At 42.1% G+C, this 23,642-nt stretch overlaps 3 protein-coding genes and 2 long non-coding RNA genes across 10 annotated transcripts in view; 4 read left to right on the top strand and 1 right to left on the bottom strand.

Annotated features, from left to right (window-relative positions):
* Window positions 1-5,147, top strand: part of LOC115746579 (NAC domain-containing protein 53-like) — an 87,974-nt gene extending 82,827 nt beyond the window's left edge. The window contains exon 8 of the mRNA XM_048278855.1: window positions 4,776-5,147. Coding sequence (XP_048134812.1) covers window positions 4,776-5,000 — 225 coding nt within the window. The 3' untranslated portion in view covers window positions 5,001-5,147. The remainder of the gene's footprint in view (window positions 1-4,775) is intronic.
* Window positions 5,148-6,891: 1,744 nt separating this feature from the next.
* LOC125315031 lies at window positions 6,892-7,341 on the bottom strand. Its single transcript, XR_007198400.1, has 2 exons — window positions 7,227-7,341; window positions 6,892-7,080 (listed from the first exon to the last, which is right to left on the bottom strand). It is a non-coding gene; the product is annotated as an uncharacterized LOC125315031 (long non-coding RNA).
* LOC125315029 lies at window positions 6,951-7,971 on the top strand. Of its 4 annotated transcripts, none has more exons than XR_007198397.1 (3): window positions 6,951-7,090; window positions 7,372-7,507; window positions 7,664-7,971. It is a non-coding gene; the product is annotated as an uncharacterized LOC125315029 (long non-coding RNA). The 4 variants fall into 4 exon arrangements; XR_007198395.1 differs by having other exon boundaries at window positions 7,611-7,971; XR_007198396.1 differs by having other exon boundaries at window positions 6,975-7,090; window positions 7,366-7,507; window positions 7,611-7,971.
* A 3,292-nt stretch (window positions 7,972-11,263) lies between these two features.
* LOC125315218 (NAC domain-containing protein 19-like) lies at window positions 11,264-13,381 on the top strand. Its single transcript, XM_048279653.1, has 5 exons — window positions 11,264-11,462; window positions 11,556-11,806; window positions 12,255-12,686; window positions 12,987-13,091; window positions 13,160-13,381. The coding sequence occupies exons 1-5, from the start codon at window positions 11,264-11,266 to the stop codon at window positions 13,379-13,381; spliced, it is 1,209 nt and encodes a 402-aa protein (XP_048135610.1).
* A 7,475-nt stretch (window positions 13,382-20,856) lies between these two features.
* On the top strand, window positions 20,857-23,642 carry LOC115746581. 3 transcript variants are annotated; one of them, XM_048278867.1, is made up of 7 exons: window positions 20,857-21,300; window positions 21,393-21,643; window positions 21,902-21,973; window positions 22,133-22,273; window positions 22,378-22,599; window positions 22,771-22,968; window positions 23,184-23,642. In XM_048278867.1, exons 1-7 carry the CDS (start codon window positions 21,069-21,071, stop codon window positions 23,475-23,477), a joined length of 1,410 nt encoding a protein of 469 aa, XP_048134824.1. In that variant the 5' UTR covers window positions 20,857-21,068; the 3' UTR covers window positions 23,478-23,642. The 3 variants fall into 3 exon arrangements, with proteins under 3 accessions (XP_048134824.1, XP_030538257.1, XP_030538258.1); XM_030682397.2 differs by having other exon boundaries at window positions 20,859-21,300; window positions 23,178-23,642; XM_030682398.2 differs by having other exon boundaries at window positions 20,861-21,300; window positions 22,136-22,273; window positions 23,178-23,642.

Here is a 23,642-nt window from a genome sequence, read left to right as displayed (position 1 = left end):
CTAGATCCTCAAAAAGATAACCAGTCGGATAGGGTTAAACTCTCATCTACTCCCAAAAGACTACTCTAACAGCCGTGCCTCGGCATCAACAATGCTCCAAAAGGTAATAGCCCCACGTCTAGACCCTCGAGCTCTCACTAGACGGAGGTTCTTCCTCCAAGTCAGAGTCAAGGTTCACTATCTCCCCGTTAGGAGTATCAATGTCCATCGAGGCTTAGGCGGGGGCATAAACGGCTTGGTTAGGCGGCCCTTCAAACCTACGGAGCTGGCCAAAGAGACCATCTCTGTCAAGAAAATATCAGGTCTTGAAAAGGTGTGGCATCCCCTCATCGAACCGCAGTATCGTGACGTGGTACTCCTAGACATGCTCCGTGCCCGGAACCGGATAGGACGTGATATTAAATGACCGGTTAGACGGAACCCCAAACCTAACAAGCTTCTCCATCACTTTAACCTTGAAAGGTTAAAAAACGGGATGAGAATAATCTCGGTGAGTCAACGCCTAAACTTGGTTAGGGCGTTGATTCGCTCAAAATATCCTAACAAGCAATCACAACATCATAAGGCAGATATCTCAATCACATGCAAACTTACCTTCCAGAAGCCACACATAATGCAATGCAGCCGCGACATAACAATCAAACCAACCAAACTAATTCATTGGCAAAGCATCACCTCACTTGCATGGACAGGACATCACACGTAATTCATTATTAATAGAAACGACCATTAAGTCCAGCACACTAGTCGGTTGGTACTCTTCTAGCGGGACTAGGCATCGTTTCTTACTTTCGGTGACGGCTTCTGATAGTCCATGTGACCCCACTCGACCAACCAAAAAACAATGATTGTCGACATAGCACTAAACTAACAAGAATCTTTAAAAATGCTTCGGTCCTTCATAAGCCGCAACCGGCAAACGAACAGCCATAAGACAATAACCGACGTGCATTCAACAATTAGAAGACGATTGTCGGGATTCCCAGTTATGTGACCACTCAAGCACTTCAATGTTCAGCTAGTTCATTTCTTTGAATTTAGTCGAATGCTCATATACGCATGCTCAAGTACTTGGCCTAAGGCCGTTTTCGTGCTAAAACATGCAATTTGATCTTATACGTGGTCACATAAATGCACAATTCTATCGACTGACATTTCAAGCAACTCGAGGCGACTAGCTCCCAATCAAACACTCGTGACAATCAACAGTCGATTCATGCATTCAAATCCAACAATTCGAGAGTCGATTAATCAATCGAAGCTAGTCGATTTCGATATCAATTTCAAATCTAATCGACAGTCAAACGTACGCTCGTCTCTAACCTATTGCTCGCTCGCGATCAATCAATCACAATAAATCAATTCTAATCATCAATTAGCCACAGATGACCTAGCTAATTAACTAACTTAACTAATTACGGTCATTTAGCCTAAACCAAGTCTTTAACTAATATGGTTGTAATTAATTTACCTAAATATCCTAATGAGCTAATCAATGTAATTCCAAACGCAAGTAGCATCCTAACCGAGACTCAGGGGCTAACTCACAATTGAAATAGCTCGGGCGGTCACGACACGGGCGGCGGCAACGAACGGCGACTCGCGGTCAACTCGAATCCTCAGGCTCCAAACTTGGTCAAGGATGGTTCATGGGAGGTGGCAACACTCCGGGACAGCGGCATGGGCTCGAGGGTGGCGGCTGGTGGTCTCCGGTGGCCGGAATAGTGGTGGACCAGGGCAGCACAGCTTCGGCACAGGGCAACAGGGACAGGGGAGCATCGGGAACAGGGGAGGCAAGCTGTGCCGGAGCTGTTTGAGGTGGCTCACCCGGTCAAGGGGCTGGGACGTGAGGTGGAGTGGCTTGGGAGGTTCCGAGGGGGTGAGGGTGGCGACGACGATGGCGGAGGACGGCCAGAGGCGGCGCAACAGCTGCAAACAGCGGTGGGACGTGAAACAGGGGACTTCGGGTCAGAACTGGGGAGAGGATTTCGGGGCTATTTCGGGCTGCTCCGGCGCCGGACGGCTACCAAAGGCTTTAGGGTTTGACGAGGGGTTGAGGGTGGTTGTTGGGGGTGGCCGGTGAGGGGCGGAGCTCGGCCAAAGGGCGTTGGAGGGCCGCGAACAGAGGTGGAGCAACAACGGGTCCGAAACAGGGCAGAGGAGGTAGAGCTCGGATTCTCGGTGGTTTCCAGCGGCTCGATGGTGGCTGGCGACGGCGACAAGCAGTGGAGGAGTGGCGGTGGACGGGGGAGGAGTGTGGCGTCGCTGGGTGGCCTGCTCGCGCAGGTCAGAAGGGGAAGGAGGATGTTCGGTGGTGGTGGTGCAGGGGAGGGGGCTTGCGGCTGGCCTTAGCGCGGCGACGGGGATGGCGGCGACGGGTCGGCTTCGTCGTGGTGGTGGCGCAAAATCAACCAGGAGGAGGAGGAGGAGGGTGGTGGCTCGGTGAGGGGGGGGAGAGGGGGTGGTGCAGAAAGGTGGCAGACGGGAGAGAGAGAGAGGGGGGGGGGGTTGACCAAATGACTAGAGTGAATGATGTGAGGGGAAGGATTGACTTAGTGGGTGGTGAAAGACTTGTGGGGGCCCTAAAGGAGATTTGAATTATTTTGACTTATTGTACACAAATGCAACGGCATTTTGGCCATTTGATAAATCAGGACTGATTGATTTTGGTCTTTTCATGGGCCAGGCTCAGTCGGGATTAGGTTTGGGCGCGAGGATTTAAATCCTAAATTGCGACGACTAAGATTTACGAGGCCTAAACTAAATAAATTGAAATTTCGAGAATCATCCAAAATTCATTCCTTAATTCCTTACAATCCAAAATTTTGAAACAACTGAAATTCAATATTTATCAATTTTTATTGAATTCGGGCTCCACTCGCTCTTTCTCTCGCTCACTCACTCCACTCGCCGACTCGCACTCTTACGGCGCAGAGGAACCAAGCAATGGCGTCGCCGTTCTCTCACACACCTCATGTTCATTCCATCCTCCAATCCAAGCCGAACCCTCCCCGGACCCTCCTCGGGCTCCGAGGTACATCCCACTCTGTCCTCTTCACGTAACTCGTCGCTCAACCGTCGGGACGATTCGTGGAAGGATTTTACAGTGTTTGATTTGCAGATTCATATCGTGGATGGTCGGACAGCTCGGCTCGCTCTGCGGCGAGCTGCGTGAGCATCCGCAGTGGCGCCCGCGAAACTTTGTTGTCGAGGCGCGTGGACGCCAGACTCCACTCTAATTTCCAAGGCGTCACACAGACTCCACTCTAGTTTCGACGAAATTCCTTTGGCACTTGCTGCATTTTGACATACTACTACTTTTCAGGCCTGTTAGAAAAGTGTTTAACTTGGGGGGACTTCACCATGTAAAGTCCTAGACGATTCATTTTAGTAGAATGTTGTTTTGAGGGTGACCTATTTCTGTTTGTCTGAGCTTTCAGAAGAAGTACTTAGCAGGAAGGATGATTTGGCCAAAAAGGGGCAAATGTCTGGAGTAATTAGCAGGAAGAAAAAGAGAAAAAATCCCACAAACGTGCCGACTTTTTGCTCCTTTCTTTTGGCAAAATGACCCCACAAGAAAAATCTTTCCACCACAAAAGAGTGGAGAAAGGACATTCACAAGACTAAAACATGTAGCTAGGCCATAAAACTTTCTCAAGAAGGTAGTCTTGAAGATGTCTGCAAAGAGGACAAAAGTGGAGGAATCAACAAGGACTGATGTGGGGATCCATAAAGCACTGTGGATTAACTTCTCAAGCAAGGGGGAGACTTCACCAGAAAAAAGTTGCTTGGTATGAATCAAGTCTCTGCTATAAACTTAGCATTTCCACGCTCAGGTTTAACAGACATCTCTGACCAAAGTCACACTCTCTCTTTCTCTCTTTGTTTGGTGTCCTTGTTATTGTCTACCACCTTCTTCTAGGGATTTTCAGTTCTTGTGGCAGTCCTCTAATTATTCCATTTTACTCCTCTTTCGATTGTTAACCGAAGTATGTAGAAGCAAACAAGATATGGAAACTAAGATCTACCCGATGAGTTTACTACCCACGGAAAATGAAGTTACTGAGATTGCACTATCCCTTCAGCAGGCAATACCCAGCTACGGATTCCGTCCAACAGAGGAGGTACTAATCAATTACTTGAAGTTGGAAGTACCCTGATGGGGAGGAAGTTTCTCCATTATTCCGGCACTAGATAACATCTATAAAGATTAATCCACGGGGATTTACCAGCCAAGTGTTTTTTTTTTTTTTTTTGGATTGGAAACCAGCCAAGTTCAATGGTAAGTTTTTTGCAACTTCAAAAAGAGTGCCTCAGGAAAAGGGCAGTAGTCCCCCTTATGACCCAAAGAGTGTTTTTAATGTGCATGCAGAGAAATCAAACATTCCATCCACAGAGCGAGAATGGTGGTTCATCTGTCCACAGACGCAGAACCAATGGATCAGCAGGAAAATAACTTGTGATTTTTCCTGGAAGATCACTGGTTAAGAAGCAGGAAAGTGCATTGAGAAATGCCAAAACAGAACGTGTATTTTTGGATGAAGCTGCAGCAACAGCAAAGGTGAGAGAAGCTCCCAGTTTAGCTGATTTTGTCTTGCTATTATCTTCCAGTCTTGATGTGCATTGTTGGACCATTCAGTTTGGTTGGCATGGTTCCGTACTCTTTGGAAACTCAACAGAAAAAATTAGGCAGACTCTTCATATTCCGGTCTCCTCTTAATCCTTTCTTTCTTTTTCCTTATCACCTCACTATGTGAGACATGTTATGTTTGCAGGTAGTAAAATACCAAGAGCACCGTTCAGCCAGTAATTTACTAAGGAAGGCAAAGATCAGGGAGATTGAACATGCTAGAGAGAAAGCAAATTCAGTGACTGCGTTGACCAGACCAACCGCAAAGAGCACAAAATGTTCCACAAATCCTCCACGGCCTAATCTTGTGAATGTGCTCGTCGGGATTTTCCTGCTGTTCGCCATCAGTTGTCAAGTATTCAATTTATGATTCTCACTGATATATTGCCCTGAGTGCAATCCAGCATCATTAGCAACTGTAATAAAGGATTTTGTATGCTAAACTCGATGTGCGACTGCTCTGAAATTTGCTTTCTTCATTCTCTGTTGTGCATAGTAAGGAATCAACATGCTGTCACAATGATGTCTCCTTTCAAAGTTAACTTGCAGTCCATGATTCCGTCTCTTTCTCTAGTTTATCAAACTAATTGAAGGATCAAGCGCATGAGATTGGTTGGTTCGCAGGCATGGTCCATCAACGCAACGTGCAAACCAATCAGTCTACATAGGGCAAAGCCTTCTTTCCAAGAAGTTAAGATGTTTTATCTGTATGTTCAGGACAAATAGAAGCTTGTTTCTCTTGCAGAATGAAATAATAGCAGCTGCTTGGAACTCTGAATCTTCCTAGAGTCACATAAATGTACTCAGAACACAAGAAACGACAAATAAATGAGGACCGACAATGCATTTGAACCAACGATGTTGTAGAATAGTGCAAGTGAAAGACCATAATTAGGCTTGACCACTAAAAATGGATTAATTTACCCCGACACCGCTCTATTTTTAACCAAATTACTTTGACACTCACTGTATTTTCACAAACCGCTTCACCAGGTGCGCTAGAATGTATTCAATTAGGGAGACTTCATTCCATAGAGTCCCTTGAGACGATTCAAGGGAAGTAGAATGTTTTGAAGGTTATCTAGTTCTGTTTGTTTGAGCTTTAAAAATAGTACTTCTGGTGTTTCTACGTCTGTCAATCCTGTTTCGGGCGATCCCGGTTTTTCAAGAACCGATTCAACAACAGAGGCTGAGACCGATGAGGCGGAATTGTCTGCTTCAAAGTAGGGAAAAAATATATAAAAAAAAAAATCCATCGAAGTGCCAACTTTTACGCCTTTGTTGTGGCAAAACGAACCCACAAGAGGAATCTGTCCACCACTTGTGGGGGTACATAAAGAGAAGGAGAGAGAAATGAGTGGAGGACATTCACTAGGCTAAAAGATGATAGCGATGGCCATACAACTTCCTCAAGAAGGCAAACAATGTCTTGGAGAATTCTGCAAAGAGGGCAGAAGGGAAGGAATAAACAAGGACAGGCGTGGGATCCATCAAGTACTGTGGATTAACTTCTCAAGCAAGGAGGAGACTTGACCAGCCAAAGTCGCTTGGCATGAATCAGTTGTCCACTATAAATTTTAGCCGTTCCATGCTCAAGTTGTAAGAACATCTCTAACCAAAACCAGCCTCTCCCTCTTTTCTCTCTCTCTCGCGTGTACAAGGTTTTGTTCTCGCCTAGGTACTGCACACTTCTTTCAGGGGTAACTGACACCACAGGTGTCATAACTTTCGTATTGCTCTCATGTCATAACTTTCTTTTGAGTGTCATGATACTTTGTTAAAATGTTGGCACTTAAATGATAAAAAAGATGAAGCCACAGCGCTTAGTGAGCGCCGTATGGCAAGTTATGGCACAAGTGAGCATTGTATGGAAAGTTATGGCACTTGTGGTGTCCTCGTCCCCAGTTTTTTCATTTTAGTCCATGCCTAGTTTCTGCTGCTAGATTTGTCTCTCGGACCTGCTGTTTCGCTGCCTCTTTAGACTCCAAAACAAAAGCAGGGATTAAGTGCGGGGACGAAGTAGCATAAACAATCGGCGAGTGACCAAAATGAAAAACGAAAAAGTAGTTCGGGGACAAAGTATCTCCTCGTTCTACTCTGTTGTCCCTCCTCTTTCCTTAGAGTAGGGCAAGGAGAGAAGCTAGTTTCTGGCCCTGGGAAAACAAGTTTGTTTTCTACGCCAAAAACTAGTTTTTCTCTTTCCTTAGAGTAGGGCAAGAACAGAAACTAGTTTCTGCCCCTGGGAAAACATGCTGTTTTTCCTATGCCAAAAACTAGTTTTTCTTTTTGTCCTACTCCATGCACGACACCTAAATTGATACAGTCCTGCCAGAAAGCTCGAATATCTTGCGTAAATATCACCGTTGTTTTTGCCACTAGAAGATTGCTCTATCCTGAAGGACCAGTCCTCCTATTTTTCTCCAAGTGCTCAGAAACTCGTTCAGAAGCCTCTTCTTTCATGTAAGTTCATTGCAGCTTATTGGTATTTCCATTTCGCATCTTCTCATTGTATCTGCAGCATCTGCTTGATGTAGAACAGAGTTAGCTTATCACCAATATGGTGTACTTTCGAACAGAGAAAGGATTGCTTCATGACAGAAGCATCATTTGATCTGAAGAACTTGTCCCGTATTTCAGAAATCTACATATGAATCTCTCTTTTTAGCCGAATCCTTGTACTGCTGGTTATGTGCTGGCTTTTGTGATCACGTTGGCATGTCTTGTTTTCTCCACAGTTGCAGGACGATTTAGTCCGTCCCTGAGAGGAGAAGGTAGATGAGATGTCTGGAACTTCAAAATTTTATTGGTGAACAAGCAGAGAAAGGCTGAGATAGCATGGATTGTGATCACCTAGAACAACAACTTGGTTTTGTAGAGGTGAGAAAGAAAACGGATTTTGCAAGACTCGAAAATTTTCTTTCTTTCCCTCTCTAGAAATGAGTAATTACAATTTGGATTTACATCGGTTCTTGAATAACAGCATCAGGTCCAGCAATTCAGAACCAATTGAATGAGCTAAACAGGAATGGGCAGTTCCTCTAGTACAGAAATATCATCCGGAAGTTGCATTAGTGTTGCTGCCGAAACAAGTAGGATGAAGCCCAGGATGTCCCCTCATGATCACGATTCGTATCCTAACAGCAAGCTTTTCGAAGCAGAGTTTGAAGAAAAGGAAACTACCACTATTCGGCCAGAAAAGAAGAAAGACGATGTGTAGATTAAATCAGGCAACTGTCCCTTGTGGAAACCTGGAATGATTCGCTTTCATTGATGAGATCGACTACATCAGCCAGCTGTTGCCGCCAAAATAAATCCACCATCGATCCAAGAGTTCACCTTGACATATTATTTGCACTTTGTTCTTCTGGCACTTTGTTTTACTGGAGATTTTAGCAAACACCATAGTCACTTCATTTGCTCAATGTGTGGCCTCCTAGTTCTGTATGTTCATTAGCAATGTCTAAGTTACTTTCATCGCACGCGAATGAAGTTAATATAAACGATAGAAAATAAAAAATGAAGACTGTCTAAGGTCGTGCAAGCACTGACCTGAAGAATAATTTCCACCCTTTTGCGAGTGCAGAAGGTAGATGCGTGGCTATCCTTCCTTCAGGATTCGACAGACCCGGTTAATGTGCACTTTTTTTTTTTGGTGGAAAATGTGCACTTCATTATTCAGGAAAAGCCGGAATGACAAGAAATGTAAAATGAGCTGAGAGACTACAATGGCTAGATAAATTTGATTATATTAAGTGTTTCAAGTCACATGAAATCTTCGATGTGAGACTTCTTTAACATAACTCACGTGTGCATTTCAACAGTAGTACAAGTAAAAGTAAGCGAAACAAATTTGTTGAAATACTTTTCCATGACAATTGCCCACATGTTTTAAGATTTATCAACGTAGAGAAGGAATAAATGTCGGTTTCCCACAGGAGAGCAATGCATCAAATTCGATGAGTTTTGGACTACGAACCAGATCTAGAAAAGGGAGAAGAAACTAAAAGAACCATTTGTGGAGCCTACAGCTTCTGTGGAGCAAGGATTCTCATGATGAGCTAGAGATTTAACTAATCACGTTACACTCCCACAATTGCTGCCGTTCAATGCAGGTTTGCGTGAATAGAGGCTCTGCCCGCGCCTGGTTATTCATGATTACATAGGTTTAGCCCAGAGAAAGGAAGCGGCAATAACGCCATGTTTTTACCTTATGCCAGTGGTTTAACATTTAGACAGCTTTTGGTCGTCTAAACTTTTTTATTGGTTATTCATGATTACATGGGTTTAACGAAATCTGTGATTTAGTGGACTACTGATGGAGGAGTTCAGGCGCGGCGCGGCTCGGCTGCGAGGTAGACGGGTGATGGTGGCGCGCGGCGGATGAACGGAGGCGGTGTGGTGTCTTTGGTTTGTCGAACGACGGAGGAAGAGTGTGGCGGTGGCAAGTGGCGAAACCGAGAGAGATGGGGTTGAGGTTGCCGGGGCTTGAGGCTCGGGTTGCGGCTGGTGGGCGGCGCTGCGGCGAGGGCAAACGGCTGTAAAGCGAGGTGGTGAGGACGGTGGTGGCTGGGCGTGTTGGTGCAGGTAGGCGTCGGGGGAAGGGGGGAAATCAAAGAAAGAAAGAAAAAAAAAAAGGGAAAAGAAGAAGACCCAAGAAGAAGGAGGAAGAAGAAGAAGAACAGTGGAGAGAGAGGGGGGGCGGGGGGGGTTGGTGTGTTGGGGGGTTGTCGTGCGGCAGAAGAGAGAGAGAGGACGGGTGATGGTGATAGGTGGGGCCCACCAAGGGTCAACTCAAACTATTAGCTATTTTATCCTGTAGTGTAAAATATTTAGGGATAATTTGGTAATTTAGCTGATGGGGGTAAATTAAACTACCGATATTAAAATTAAAGGCATTTTATTAATCTCACAACTAGGGATCGGTCAAGATTAGACTCAAGCACGAAGGGTCTCGGTGGTATGACTCGACGACTAGACTCTCGAAGCCCGATCTACTCTGACCGACCTCTTAGAAATAATACAATTATTGTCTCTTAAATCCTCAAAAATTCAAATTGCTTACGAGGCCGGAATTCGCGATAAAAAACCATCAAATCCATTTTTCATAGGACGTCAAAATTCCGGAACGTCACAAGTACCATAACCTTCGTACGACGCTCACTTGAGTGCCATAACTTTCTTTTTTGATTACTGAAGTATCATAACTTCTAAAAAAAGTCCACTTGAGTGCGATAATTTTCAATCGATCACTTAAATGCCAATTTATTTATCAAAAAGTACACCTAAATGCCGTAAATTCGATATGACATATAGCACTTGTGGTTAACATTTTTAACAAAATTTCGGTACTCAAGTGATCGATTGAAATGTTATATGATATTCAAGTGATGGAAAAAAAAAAAAACTATGGCACCTAAACGAGCACCGTACATAAGTTATGACATTCAAGTGTACGCCGTACAAAAGTTATGACACTTATAGTATTTTTATCTTGTGTTACTGTGTCCCCTTACCTCCAATTGAAGTGGTGCTAAGATTAGGGTTTTGGCAATAAAGGGGTGTGAAGATGATTTGGCCAAGAAAAAGGGCAATGTCGGAGTAATTAGTAGGAAGAAAAGGAGAAAGAATCCCATAAAAGTGCCAACTTTTACTCTCTTCTTTTGGCAAAATTGTAAGAGTTTTTTTTTTATATGGGCTACATAATTAGCCATTTTAAGGAGTTGGTCTAATAAGGTAAAACATAAAGATTCTTAACAAGTCTAATATGAGCCCGACTTGTGTAGGCCGAGTTGAGCTCGACTCGTGATGAGAGGATCCGACCGAAAACTCTATAAATAGTGCTCAAGTCTCTCTTCTAACCCTAACAAAACAACCTCACATAAAAGTACATAAAAATTTACATCATGAGGGGCAATCTCATTGTTATTCAGACAGTCTCATTGAGCTAGAAATACAGAGGCCAATAGAGGAAAAGCGCTTGAGATGTAAATCATAGCTTTTCCACGTTATGAACAGTGGTTTCCAAATCAGCTGCACAAATCACTTTCTTTCTCCGTTACAGTATTCTAGGTTCTAGTTATAGTGATCTTAAGATGTCTTTTTCGCAGTTTAAAAAACGACCTCACAAAAGAAAATACGTCCAACACACATGGGATAGAAAGAGAAAAAGAAAAAAGAGTGGAGAAGGACACTCACAAGACTAAAAGATGTAGCTAGGCCATAAAGCTTCCTCAAGAAGGCGAAAACAGTCTTTAAGAAGTCAGCAAAGAGGACAAAAGTGAAGGAATCAACAAGGACAAATGTGGGGATCCACCGAGCACTACTGATCAACTTCTCAAGCAAGGGGGAGACTTCAACAGACAAAGTCGCTTGGCATGAATCAAGTGTCTACTGTAAACTTAGCATTTCCACCTCAGGTTTAAAAGACATCTCTGACCAAAGCCCCCCCCTCTCTCTCTCTCTCTCTCTCTCTCTGTTTGGTATCCTTGTTTTTGTCTACCACCGTCTTCTAGGGATTTTCAGTTCTTGTGGCAGTCCTCTAATTATTCCATTTTGCTCCTCTTTTGATTGTTAAAAGTATGCAGAAGAAAAAAAGATATGGAAACTAGGATCTATCCGATGAATTTACTACCCATGGAGAATGAAGTCACCGAGATTGCACCATCCCTTCAGCAGGCAATTCCCGGCTGCGGATTCCGCCCAACCGAGGAGGAATTACTAATCAATTACTTGACGTCAGAAGCACCCGGATGGAGAGGAAGTTCCTGCATTGTTCCGACACTAGATGACATCTATCAGTGGAATCCATGGGATTTACCAGCCAAGTTCCAAGGTAACTTTTTCGCGACTTCAAAAAAAGTGCCTCAGAAAAAGAGCAGTAGCCCCCTTTACTCATGACCCAATGAGCTTTTTAATGTGCATGCAGAGAAATCAGAAATTTCATCCGCAGATCAACAATGGTGGTTCATATGGCCCCAGATGCAGAACCAACGGATTAGCAGAAAAACCCTTAGTGGTTTCTCCTGGAAGATCACTGGTAAACATAAAGACATTAAGGCTAGAAACGGAGGCGGAAAGATCGGTTCCAAGATAACATTAGTCTTCCTTGATGGCCGGAATTCCAAGGGCGCTAAATCCAACTGGGTCATGCATGAGTTACATCCACATCCGGACAATGTGCGTATTTCAACTGTTTCTTTTTCCATTTACTTCGCAGCAATTTACAACATCGATTGAAAAAATAGTTTAGGCAATTAGGAATCTTTTGGACGTGCTGGCATTTGCTTCTAGTGAGTAGTTTCCTTGCTAGCGAGCATTCATTAAATGACTGTTTACAGATTAAAAACCTCCATTTTACATGATCTTTTTCACTAGGAACGATGGCCTTGAAGGACCAATTTGTAAAGCATCTTTGACAACATACTTTGTCCCCTTAGTTTCTAAAACATCATCTGTCTGCAAGAAAAGAAATCGAACTTCCTTCCCCAAATCAGAGCAAGCTACCAATCTCTATCTATTTTTAACCAATTTGTCAAGTGTGGTATCCTGGCATTGCAAGACCCTTTTGCTGCTTGTTATGTGTTGGTTGTTGTGATTGAGTTGGGATGACTTGGATTCTCTGCAGACGGGTTTCGTGCTTTGTTGGCTAAAGAGGAAGCAAGATGAGAAAGCAGATAACCAAGAACCATCTATCCAGGTAGCGGGGAACCAATCAAACGATTCAGCTACGGCAAAGAATGAAGACATTCCATCGATACCACAATTTCAGTGTCCTGAAGTTGTTATTACAGAGTTATCTAAAAAAGTTTACAGCAAGAGCGATGGATCATGTCAGAATGGAACAAAATCACTAGCCCCGATACATGAAGACAATCACCACTTCTCACCTGATCAGGAGCATATCATGTGGACTAAATATTCCTCTAATACAGCAAATTCATCAGGAAGTTTCCTTGCTGTATCTGAACCTAGTAATGACGACATAAATTTCCCACATCCTTTTCTTAATGTTGATGTCTGCAGTGCATTTGAAGCTGAAGAAGATTATACAAATCAGGTAAATATTTTTGCCAATAACACAAGGGCATTATTTTCAACGAGTTTCTCAGAGCACATAATTGGTCATGAACTCGAGCACAAGTCTTTTCATGGCAAGACTTCCAAAGTTTGTCAAATATTCCTATAGGAAGCTCGATAGCGATTTCAGATGCATCATTTGTTTTGAAGTGAAGAAATCACACTACTCCTATATTTCAGGAAAAGCTATGCATGAATCTTTCTTTTAAGCCGAGTCTCTCTACTGCTGGCAATGTTCTGGCTTTCATTATCGAGTTGACTTGTCTTGTTTTCTCCACAGCCGAAAGCCGAGATGTCAGGAACTTCAAAATTTATTGGTGAACAAGCAGATAAGGGCTGGGTTACTGCGGATTGTGAGAACTCAGAACAACTTCCTTTTGCAGAGGTGAGGAAAATAAAAGGATTTTGTAAGAGTTGAAAAATTCATTTCTCTCAATCTCTAGAGAAATGCAGAACCCTGGATGTCGTACTGCTGTAACTAAAGAATGGAGCTGGATCGAGCCCTGGATGTCCCCTCGTGATCGTGATTCATTCCCTAACGGCGAGTTTTTCGATCTTGGTAGCCTGATCAGTGAACCTGAAGCAGAAATAGGAGAAATTCAGGTGAGTATTCGTCGCATATGTATCTCGATTCTTGAACTCAAGCATTTTCTTCAAGAAGTCCAGAGATTGTGAAACTCTTATGGCAGGAAAGTTTCAATGTGTACATCGTAGCTCATAACTATCTATGCATTTATCAGTTCTCATTGCAAACTCTTGTTGCCGTATGGCCAACTTGAAGAAAGTACTAACTGGCAAAATCATTGTGCTTCGAAGAACTGGTGGCCAGGCAGTCCCAAACAGCAGGGAAGTGCTCCATTACAGGAAGACAAAGGATATGTAAAACCAAAACTCGGTCATCCTCGGCACGGGAAAGATCACAACAGAGTGTGCATCTTCAGATGGAGTGCCAGCAACAGCAAAGGTTAGTAAACGGATCCAACTTAAACTCAAAATTAGACTAATAAATACACTGCCGAAGTTCGAAAAGCTCCAAGTAGGGACACAAAAGGATGACTGCAAATCATGCTTTCACAAAAGGATGTTTTATACATCGCATCAAAACAATTTTGCTCACAATGGCAAGTCATTTTATCGGCATTTAAGAGTGATATCGGATTTGTAAATGGTTCTTCAAATTTATTACCACATTTTCTTACACAACAATTCTTGCAGGGGATACAATCACCATGCCTCTCAAACCCTCAAAAAATGACAAAGGAAAAGTCATTTTGGCCACATCATCTGAACCACCAACTAAATCACAAATCCAAATATCTCCCATGACACCAGACCAAACATGGACACAAATTCTTGGGGAAGAACCATTAGAATCGATCATCCCCCAAGAATTATCCCAATTAGCTCCCCAATCACCTGAAGAAACAATTATGCTTCTTCCTCACACCTTGCAAAAATCAAATCCAAAGACATCATCCCAAGCAATTGAGCTAAGCTCAAACCAAACACCACTTGCCACCTCTGGCAACAAATTAAAAAGACTTTCCAGTGAGGTTGTAATCAGTACACATGCAACCCCTCCAAAATCAAGATCAAGATTTTTTACACAAAATGCTGATCTTGTCAATTGAATATGGGAGTCTTCCATGGAAACCCTAATTAGTTTCAAAAACTGCAAGACTTGGAAAAACAAAAGAACTTTTTGCTTATCATGAGCAAGACTTGGAAAAAAAAACTTTTTGCTTATTATGATCAAGACTTGGAAAAAAAAAAAGCTTTTTGCTTATTATGACCAAGTTCAATATTGAAACTGAATAGGTATCCTTGAAACATTTTATAGGATACAACATTTTATATGACCCAACCCATATCACTCTTTCTATTCTTCAAATTGAAATTTGAATAGGCGGCATCCTTCAAACATTTTATATGATCCAACCCATATCACCCTTTCCATTCTCCAAATCATTCCTCCATCCAAACGGGGTCCATCAGACTTTCATATATCTTACATTTGCATACTGGGATTACCAGCAAGCATGGTGATCTGCATTCTACCCATAAAATAACAATTGCCGCCATTCTTGGCTCTTCTAGTTTAAATCAATCAACAAAATTGGCCCCGTACCCAACTGGTTCAATCATTCTATAATGGAAATTCTACTGCCAGATTTCAAAAAGAGTCACAAGCAATTCGACTCAAAATTTATACCATCGAAACAAGAATCGTGTTTTCCGAATCTCGTTCATTTTCTCATCAATTACATATTTCATAAGGATTTTGAATAGTTACAGAGATTCTAAACTCAATTTCAATTTCAATTTCAATTTTGATTTTGACTAGTCCACGGACTGGTGGAATAATTTCAATTTCACCAAAAAATGCTGTCGAACAAGCAGTCTTGGATTGGCTTAACCAATATCACAATTGAATTAAGCCTCTCCAAATTTCAAACTCAGAAGCAAATGCTTCACCTTCTCCAACAAAAGTCTTTGGCCGGTGCCTGACTTGCACCTGTGAGATCACAACCGAGTTTAGTTACAGAGATTCTAAACTCAATTTCAATTTCAATTTTGATTTTGACTAGTCCACGAGCTGGTGGAATAATTTCAATTTCACCAAAAAATGCTGCCGAACAAGCAGTCTTGGATTGGCTTAACCAATATCACAACCGAATTAAGCCTCTCCAAATTTCAAACTCAGAAGCAAATGCTTCACCTTCTCCAACAAAAGTCTTTGACCAGTGCCCGACTTGCAGTTGTGAGATCACAACGGAGTTTAGTTACAGAGATTCTAAACTCAATTTCAATTTCAATTTCAATTTTGATTTTGACTAGTCCACGGACTGGTGGAATAATTTCAATTTCACCAAAAAATGCTGCCGAACAAGCGGTCTTGGATTGGCTTAACCAATATCACAATTGAATTAAGCCTCTCCAAATTTCAAACTCAGAAGCAAATGCTTCACCTTCTCCAACAAAAGTCTTTGGCCAGTGCCTGACTTGCAGCTGTGAGATCACAACCGAGTTTAGTTACGGAGATTCTAAACTCAATTTAAATTTCAATTTTGATTTTGACTAGTCCACGAGCTGGTGGAATAATTTCAATTTCACCAAAAAATGCTGCCGAACAAGCAGTCTTGGATTGGCTTAACCAATATCACAACCGAATTAAGCCTCTCCAAATTTCAAACTCAGAAGCAAATGCTTCACCTTCTCCAACAAAAGTCTTTGGCCAGTGCCTGACTTGCAGCAGAACTAAAAGGTTCCATAAGCAACTCCAGCCAACCGCACCATGGCATTGATACCAACGAGGAAGATTTCTATGGATTTAATATTTCAGAAGACAAAGAATAAGAGACCAGAGAAAGCAGAAAACAATCCATCACCGAAAGCAGCACCCCGGGAATCAAGGCTATCAGTCAATCTGCAGCAGCACTTGGGATTCCTGCCACGAGAAAAATCACTACACACTGCAGCAGCAGCACGCGCGGTCCCTGTTCAAAGAGAAGATTTCAGAGAAAAGGAAAGTCCCATGATTCTGCCATAGAAGAAGAAAGACAATGTGAAGATTGAATCAGACAACATATCCCATTGGGAAACCCGGGATGGTTCTCTTTCATCGATGTTAGAGATATTTAGATATCATAGGATATTTACATAATCCTGCAGATCTCTCAGGATCGTGGATATATCTCATTTGATAGTGCATATACTTAATTGATTATATTTGATATTATGCTTAATTTATTAACTTGGATAGTCATGTAAGAAAGCCTACAAATAGGCTTATATATTCTTTTCTATTTACATCGAAATATATTGAAAATTCTCAATTCTCATCTTCTACGTTATTTCTTAAGTATCGACAAGATCCAAAGCATCAACCAGCCATTTTGGCCGAAACAAAACCACTGTTGCTCCCAGATTTCAACTTGGTAGTTTTTTTTTAAATTTTTTTGCACTTGTTTTTCTGGGATGTGTGATTGTCGTTCTTCGGGTTTGTGTAATTGTTGACGTAATACACAAAATATGTGATAGAAGCGACGATACATGACTACGTGTTTGACTGGACAGTTTACCATAGAGTAGATGGCACAAAGTCACTTCATTTGCTCAATGAGTCCCTTCTTTGTCGCTAGAAAATGAACCAAATTCATAAATGTCATCGATGGCGAGGCTATTGATGAACTATTGAGTTGTCGATCGGTTGCCAAGGTCCATTCGACTCCCAAAACGGATGCACGAACCAAGACTAGTCATTATTGTTGCCTTGCAAGAATCTTTATTGTGGAGTCATTTATTATGTGAGTCTTTCAAGAGTTTATTCGTATTCCGATATCTTATAAATGTATCGTGACTGTTCATATTTCTAGAGGTAGACCAAAAGTCATGTAACAATCCTTTATAAAGGCTGTCTTGTAAGTTGTAACAAATTTTTGTATGGGTGAATTGAGGTGAAATAAGAAGTATAGAAAAGCATATTCGTCTCCTTCTCCTTCTCCTTCTCCTTCTCCTTCGTGAGAGTTTGTTCTTCCCCTTCGATTTATCCAATTATTAGTTCCGTCCGAGGGATAAATAATGTGTAAGGTTGTCTTCATCTTGCGCAAGTGAAGTTGATATATGTTGCGCAAATTCCAAGAACCGGCCAGAATATAGAAAACAAAAAAAATAACGTGAAAACAGCTTGCAAAATCCATAAGAACGGTCAGCGGATTAAATATCAACAAACCGAGTTTGACTGAGGAGGACCAAAACATGACAATCGAAAGTTTAAAGGTAAGGACATTTGTTTTACTTGTACGAGTCTTTTCCGAAAAATGCTTTGAAGACAAACCTAAAAATTGGTAAAAACGAACCTTGGGCTGGTCGCTAATGTTCCGTATGGGCGGAGGAAAAATCCAACTTTACACTTTGTTCAGCCCAAGCTCATGCGAGCAAGTTTTTTTTTTTTTTTTTCAAAAAAGAGTTACCAAAGTAGAGAAAGAATAGAATTAATTTCACACTAAAGGGAAATTCATCAAATCTGGTGTCTTTTGGACTATAAATCAAATCTAGAAAAAATGAGACGTAACTAATTACAAGACCAATGGTGAAGCTTATAGCTTCTGAGTACAAAGGATTCTTGTTGTAAGCTAGAGTTCCAACTAATTATAAAGTTCACCCTGAACGGGTCACCGCCTTGCTTGGTCACCATCGGAATACTCCTTTTGGGGCTTTGCCTACATGGAATGGATTGAGCCGTCATAGATGGCATCAAAGCAAAATCCCTCTAGGAGGTGTGTCGTTTCATGGATAGACTAGACCCATACCTGATGTATCGAGGGTAGTGGATGATTATTAGGGGTGAGCAAAAAAGACCGCCCGGATCGGACCGAGACCGATGATCCGGTTCCCGATTTTAGGGGGATCCGGTTCGGTTCCCAATTCCTAAAATTGGAACAGGTGACCGGACGGTCCGGTTCCCTGTTCTAGGGCCTAGGACCGGACCGGATCGGTCTTTTTCTTTTTTAATTTTTTTTTTAAAAACAAACTTAACATTTACTTGTTGTTTAGGTTTAGATCCTTTAGGATTTCTTTGCTTCACTTCGGGAAGCACCGCAGACATTTATGAGCTCGATCCGGAGCCGCCAATTGAAGAGGTCTTGACTCCGCCGAGCTCGTGGTACACCGACCCCTTATTTCCTTGACCTCGAGCTTGATCGCATCTTCTATCAAAGTGTGCATCCACCTTTCGAAACCGCTGACCGAAAGCCTTTGGAACCGCCCGGGAACCGGACCGGACCGACCATCCGATCCGGTTCCTAGTTCCGAGGGTGTCCGTGCTGGTCCGGTCCGCGGTTCTGAAAAGTGGGAATCGGGACCACCCGTCCGGTTCCCGATTTTTTATGGGAATCGGACCAGGCCGGAAACCGCTCACCCCTAGTGATTATCGAGTTAGAGGGCTCGGATAAGTTACGACTCCTAGTAGGCTTATAAGATGGTGGAGGAGCAAGAATGAACAAGTCCACACGTGAATAGGGAGAATATCGCTCGTTGGTATGGGCCAAGACTGCACTCTCCATGATCCTAGAAGCTTGCTAGGAGCTGCACCTTTCCAAACTCTGTCGCCTAGACGATTACTCTTCCCCCTCGTGAAATTAGGGAAAAGGACATTTTTAGTGCCAAAAATTATGTACGGAGATCACTTTTGTGTCAAAAGTTTTCGTTGGATAATTTTGGTGCCAAATCGAAAACAAAAGGATCACTTTGATGCCTCTGACGAAATTTTCCGGCTAAAATTGCCACGTGTCATTAAAAATTAATTTTTTTAATTTAAAATGACATTTAAAAATAATAACAAGTCCACATGGATTGTCATGTGGACTTCCACACTTTAAAATAAATTTAAATAAATCAAATTCAAATTTAAAAATTAGCTAAAAATAAATTAGTTTAAAATACAAATTTTATTTAAAATAAAATTAAAAATAAATTTAAAATTTAACAAAAAAACCTTAAAATTTATATATTTTAAAAAATAAAAAAACCCTTACCAAGCAACAAGGGCTTTCACAAATCCTCGCCGCCGCCCCCCTATCATCGCCGGCAATAGCCGGCGGCGGTGGGGCATGGCCAACGGGGGTCGCCAAGCCCCGGCTAGGGGCCGGCAAACCCCGCCAACCGCATGCGAGTGCTTGCGGGCCCTAGCTTAGATATTGGCGAGGGTCGCGGCCCTCTCCCAGATTGGGTGAGGCTTGCTAGCCCTCACCTAGGCTTGGCGACGGTGGGCAAACCTAGGCGACGGCCTGCGGCAAGGGCTCGACAACCCCTGCTGGCCATGCCTCAATCTCGCCGCCTAGTCTGCAATTTTTTTTTACTTTATTTTGTTAATTTTTAATCGAGTTTTTTTAGTTTATTTTAAGTAAAATTTTTATTTTTTGATATTTTTCCAAATTTTAGATTTTTATTTATTTTTGTAACTAATTAACCTTGTATTTTTTTAATATTCTTTTTAAATTTTTACCTTTTTTAATTGCTGACTAGACTTCGCCAGAGCCACGTCGGCCTAAAATATTAGTAAAATAATGCTACATTAGATTTTCGGTGAACCAAATCGAACTTGGCACTAAAACGATTGGTTTTTCAAAAACTTGGTACTTAAGTGATTCGAATGAAACTTTTGGCATCAAAGTGGTTTCCGTACACAACTTTTGACACCAAAAGTGTCCTTTTCCCGTTAAATTGGATATGGGCCTAGTCTTTTCCTAAACCACATATATATTGGAGAGAGTTCTATTCTGATACCATTTGTAACGACATGACCCTTTTGACATTGGTCAAGCCTCCAAAATGGGTACTTTGAGTGACCTCCACGATGATGGGTCTTACTTATAACTAAAGCTATAAAATCTCAGCCATCCGACATGGAATGCAGTGTAACATGCATTGAGCAAACAGAATTTTTTTTTAAGGAGGATGGGAAAGAAAAGATAAAAGAAAAGGGTGTACAAACAGCATCTTGCCAATTGCCAGTCTTTTAAAGTGCAATTCTCTAAGTCCCAAATCTCAAAGGAGAGGCCAGAAAGGAGTCGTTTGATTGAATCAGTATCATAAGTTACGATAAGATTCCATCTCACTGCCCCTTTGCTTAAAAGAAGTACAAAAAGAAAGAAACAAAGAAGAGGAAGATGCGGTACCCCACCATTGCCAGCTATCAATTGTACTTTAGCGTAGAATAATTGTTCCTGTCCAAGCCAACATCACAATTGATAACACCCCGCGTAATGGAATAATTGTTTCTTTCAAGCCATTAAGTATATAACCAAGAAGCCACAAGGTCGATTCTCGATCGCGGATCAATTCATTCACGAACTGATCACCCCTAATCACGGCAAAGTATAGAACATACTAAATACATAATGACAACCAATCTTCATCTTCGATACAATCTACCTGAGTGAAACGATCTCTTTTCGTCCTAAAAAATACAGAAACTAATACCCGAGTGGTGAGGTTTCATAAGATCAAGCACAGAGGATCATCCTTCTGAAAAAGCAGAAGGACAATAATGATGATGCTGGGCCCTACCACTCAAGATTTTCTCGGACATGTGCTTGGAAACCCTATTTACTTTTTGACGATGAATGCATTAGCAATCTTGAATTGGAGAAAAGAAACTATTCTCAGTCACGGATGTGATCATTTGATTTTACCAATCCGCCAATGGATGTCGTTGTCATGGTGAGTAGGGTGACTTCTTGAGGAAGGAGAAGACTTCGATATAAACCAGCGAGAACTCAAAGTGTGCACAAGCTCACTTCCTGAAATTCTCACTCTTAGCTAGCTTGAACTTCACTGGTGCGAGAGAACAAAACAAGATATGGAAGCCAGGATTTCTCCAGTGAATCGACCGCCCGCGGAAAGGGTAGTCGAGGAGATCGCGCAAGTACTTCAGCAGGCAATAGCCGGCTACAGATTCCATCCAACCGAGGAGGAACTAATCAATTACTTGAAGTCGAAGATGACCGGATGCAGAGAAACTTTCTGCATTATTCCGACGCTAGAGAACATCTACGAGATTAATCCATGGGATTTACCAGCCAAGTTCAATGGTAGGTCTTTCGCAACTTCAAAGGAAGTGCCTCAGGAAAAGAACAGTAGTCCCCTTACTCATGACTCAAAGAGCTTTTCAATGTGCATGCAGAGAAATCGATCATTCGATCCAAAGATCCAGAATGGTGGTTCATATGTCCGCAGACGCAGAACCAACGGATTACCAGGAAAACACCTTGTGGTTTTTCCTGGAATATCACCGGTAAACCTAAAGATATTAAGGCTCGAAATGATGGTGAAAAGATCGGTTCCAAGAAAACATTAGTTTTCATCGATGGCCGGAGGTCCAAGGGCACTAGATCCAACTGGGTCATGCATGAGTTTCATCCACATCCTGATGATGTGCGTATTTCCACTGTTTGCTGTTTATTTCCAAGCAATTTGCTCAATTGAATCTTTTGGACTTGACTGTTTACAGGATGAAAACCTCGGCTTTAGGTGGTCTTTTTCTCTAGAAACTGTGGTCTTGAAGTACCAACTTGTATATTACCTTTGACAGCATCCCTTTTCCCACTTAATTTCTAGAACATCTGTTTTCAAGAATGTTTGTTGCTTCTTGTCACCTTGTGATTGAGTTGGGATGACTTGGATTCTCCACAGATGGGTTTCGTGCTTTGTTACCTAAAGATGAAGCAAGAGGAGAAGGCAGATATCCAAGAACCATATATTCAGGTAATTGTTAGGATTCGGGTACAATCACAACTACATAGAGCGTAAAACCGAGAAAGAAAAATCGAGAATATTTGTGAATTACTTGTTCAGCTGAGTCCTTGTACTGCTGGTTGTATGCTGACTTTGTGACCGCCTTTGCATATCTTGTCTTCTCCACAGCAGAAGGTCGATTTAGTTCATTCCTTAGAGGAGAAGGTGGATGAGATGTCTGGAACTTCAAATTTTGTTGGTGAGCAAGCAGATAAGATCTGTGATATCATGGATTTTGATAACCCAGAAGAACAACTTCCTTTTGAGGAGGTGAGCTGAAAAAAAGGATTTTGCAAGAGTTGAAATCTTTTTTGCTTTCCCTCTCTAGGAATGAGGAATTTCACTTAGGATTTACATGTGTTCTTGAATAACAGCATCATGTCCAAGCGAGGCAGAACCAACTGAATGAGCTAATCATGAAGGGGAGTTCCTCTAGTACAGAAATGTCATCTGGAAGTGGCATTACTGCTACCAACGAATGGAGTAGGATCGAGCCCTGGATGTCCCCTCTCAATCATGCTACATTCCCTAACAGCGAGCTTTACAATTTTTATGATCTTTTTAGTGAAACTGAAGCAGACATAGGAGTCGTTCAGGTAGTATTGATCACATATATGTTTCGATTGTCGAACTCATGCATAATAAACTTTTTGTAGTGCAAGAAGTCCAGAGATATTGAGTCTCCTAGCAGAAAGTTTCATACAATTTATGCAGGGCTCATAATAAGCTGTGCATTTATCAGTTGTCTTTGCATACTTTGGTTTCAGCATGTCCAATTTGGAGAAACTAGCTGCGACAATCGTTGGGTTAAGAAGAACCGGCGACCAGTCTGTGACACTCTTGAGGGAGTTGTTCCATTAGAGGAAGAAAAACGATTCTTCGAACAGAAATTCAACCATCCTCACGACACGGAAAAGATCATAACAGAGTGCACATCTTCTGAGGGAGCACCAGCAAAAGCAAAGGTTAGTAAACTGACACAAATTACACTAAGTCCACTGTCAAAATTAAGAAGCTTCAAAGTAGAACACTGTCCTAATTGTCACTTTTGAGTCCTGTGTCATCTAGACAGATTAAGCATGGAGGTGAAGACCTTGTCCATAATTTTTTACTTTTTCCCAGGATTTCATGAGGAACAGAACAAAGAGTAAACCTTTCTGTATTTGTACTGTAGGCACAGGCTGCAGAGTTCAAAGAGAAGGAAACTCCCATGATTCAGCCACCAAAGAAGAAAAACGATGGGGAAACTGAATCGAACGACGTATCCCCTTGGGAAACCTGGAACGATTCCATTTCACCGACTAGATGGACTGCATCAACCAGCTGTTGCTGCCGAAACAAGTCCACCATTGATCCAGTTCTCCTTGCCAGGTCATTTGCACTTGTTCTTCTGGTATACGTGATTGTCGACGGAATATGCAGGATATCTGATGGAGTCAACGAGACGATGCAGCACTATGTGTTTTTCGGGTGATTTTAGCAAATTGTGTCAGAGATGGCTTGAGATCGCTTCATTTACTCAGTATTTCCCCTCTTAGTTCCCTATGTCGCCATTAATAAATGCCTAAGGTTATCTACATCGTCTGCGGATGAAGTCGATATATGGTGTAACAAATTCCGAGAAACGCCGATAGATAAA

The sequence above is a fragment of the Rhodamnia argentea genome, chromosome 5 (assembly GCF_020921035.1).
Source record: "Rhodamnia argentea isolate NSW1041297 chromosome 5, ASM2092103v1, whole genome shotgun sequence".
In the NCBI taxonomy this organism is placed as follows: domain Eukaryota; kingdom Viridiplantae; phylum Streptophyta; class Magnoliopsida; order Myrtales; family Myrtaceae; genus Rhodamnia; species Rhodamnia argentea.
The sequence above is the reverse complement of the archived record's forward strand: the minus strand, read 5'-3'. Positions and strand labels throughout refer to the sequence as shown.

Coding starts and splice junctions, on each gene's coding strand:
- LOC125315218 (XM_048279653.1), top strand. CDS start 11,264: ATGGAGAATGAAGTCACCGAGATTGCACCATCCCTTCAGCAGGCAATT. Junction 11,463..11,555: donor TTTACCAGCCAAGTTCCAAG/GTAACTTTTTCG, acceptor ATGTGCATGCAG/AGAAATCAGAAATTTCATCC. Junction 12,687..12,986: donor AAGAAGATTATACAAATCAG/GTAAATATTTTT, acceptor TTTTCTCCACAG/CCGAAAGCCGAGATGTCAGG.
- LOC115746581 (XM_030682397.2), top strand. CDS start 21,069: ATGGAAGCCAGGATTTCTCCAGTGAATCGACCGCCCGCGGAAAGGGTA. Junction 21,644..21,901: donor TTCATCCACATCCTGATGAT/GTGCGTATTTCC, acceptor GATTCTCCACAG/ATGGGTTTCGTGCTTTGTTA. Junction 22,274..22,377: donor AACAACTTCCTTTTGAGGAG/GTGAGCTGAAAA, acceptor CTTGAATAACAG/CATCATGTCCAAGCGAGGCA.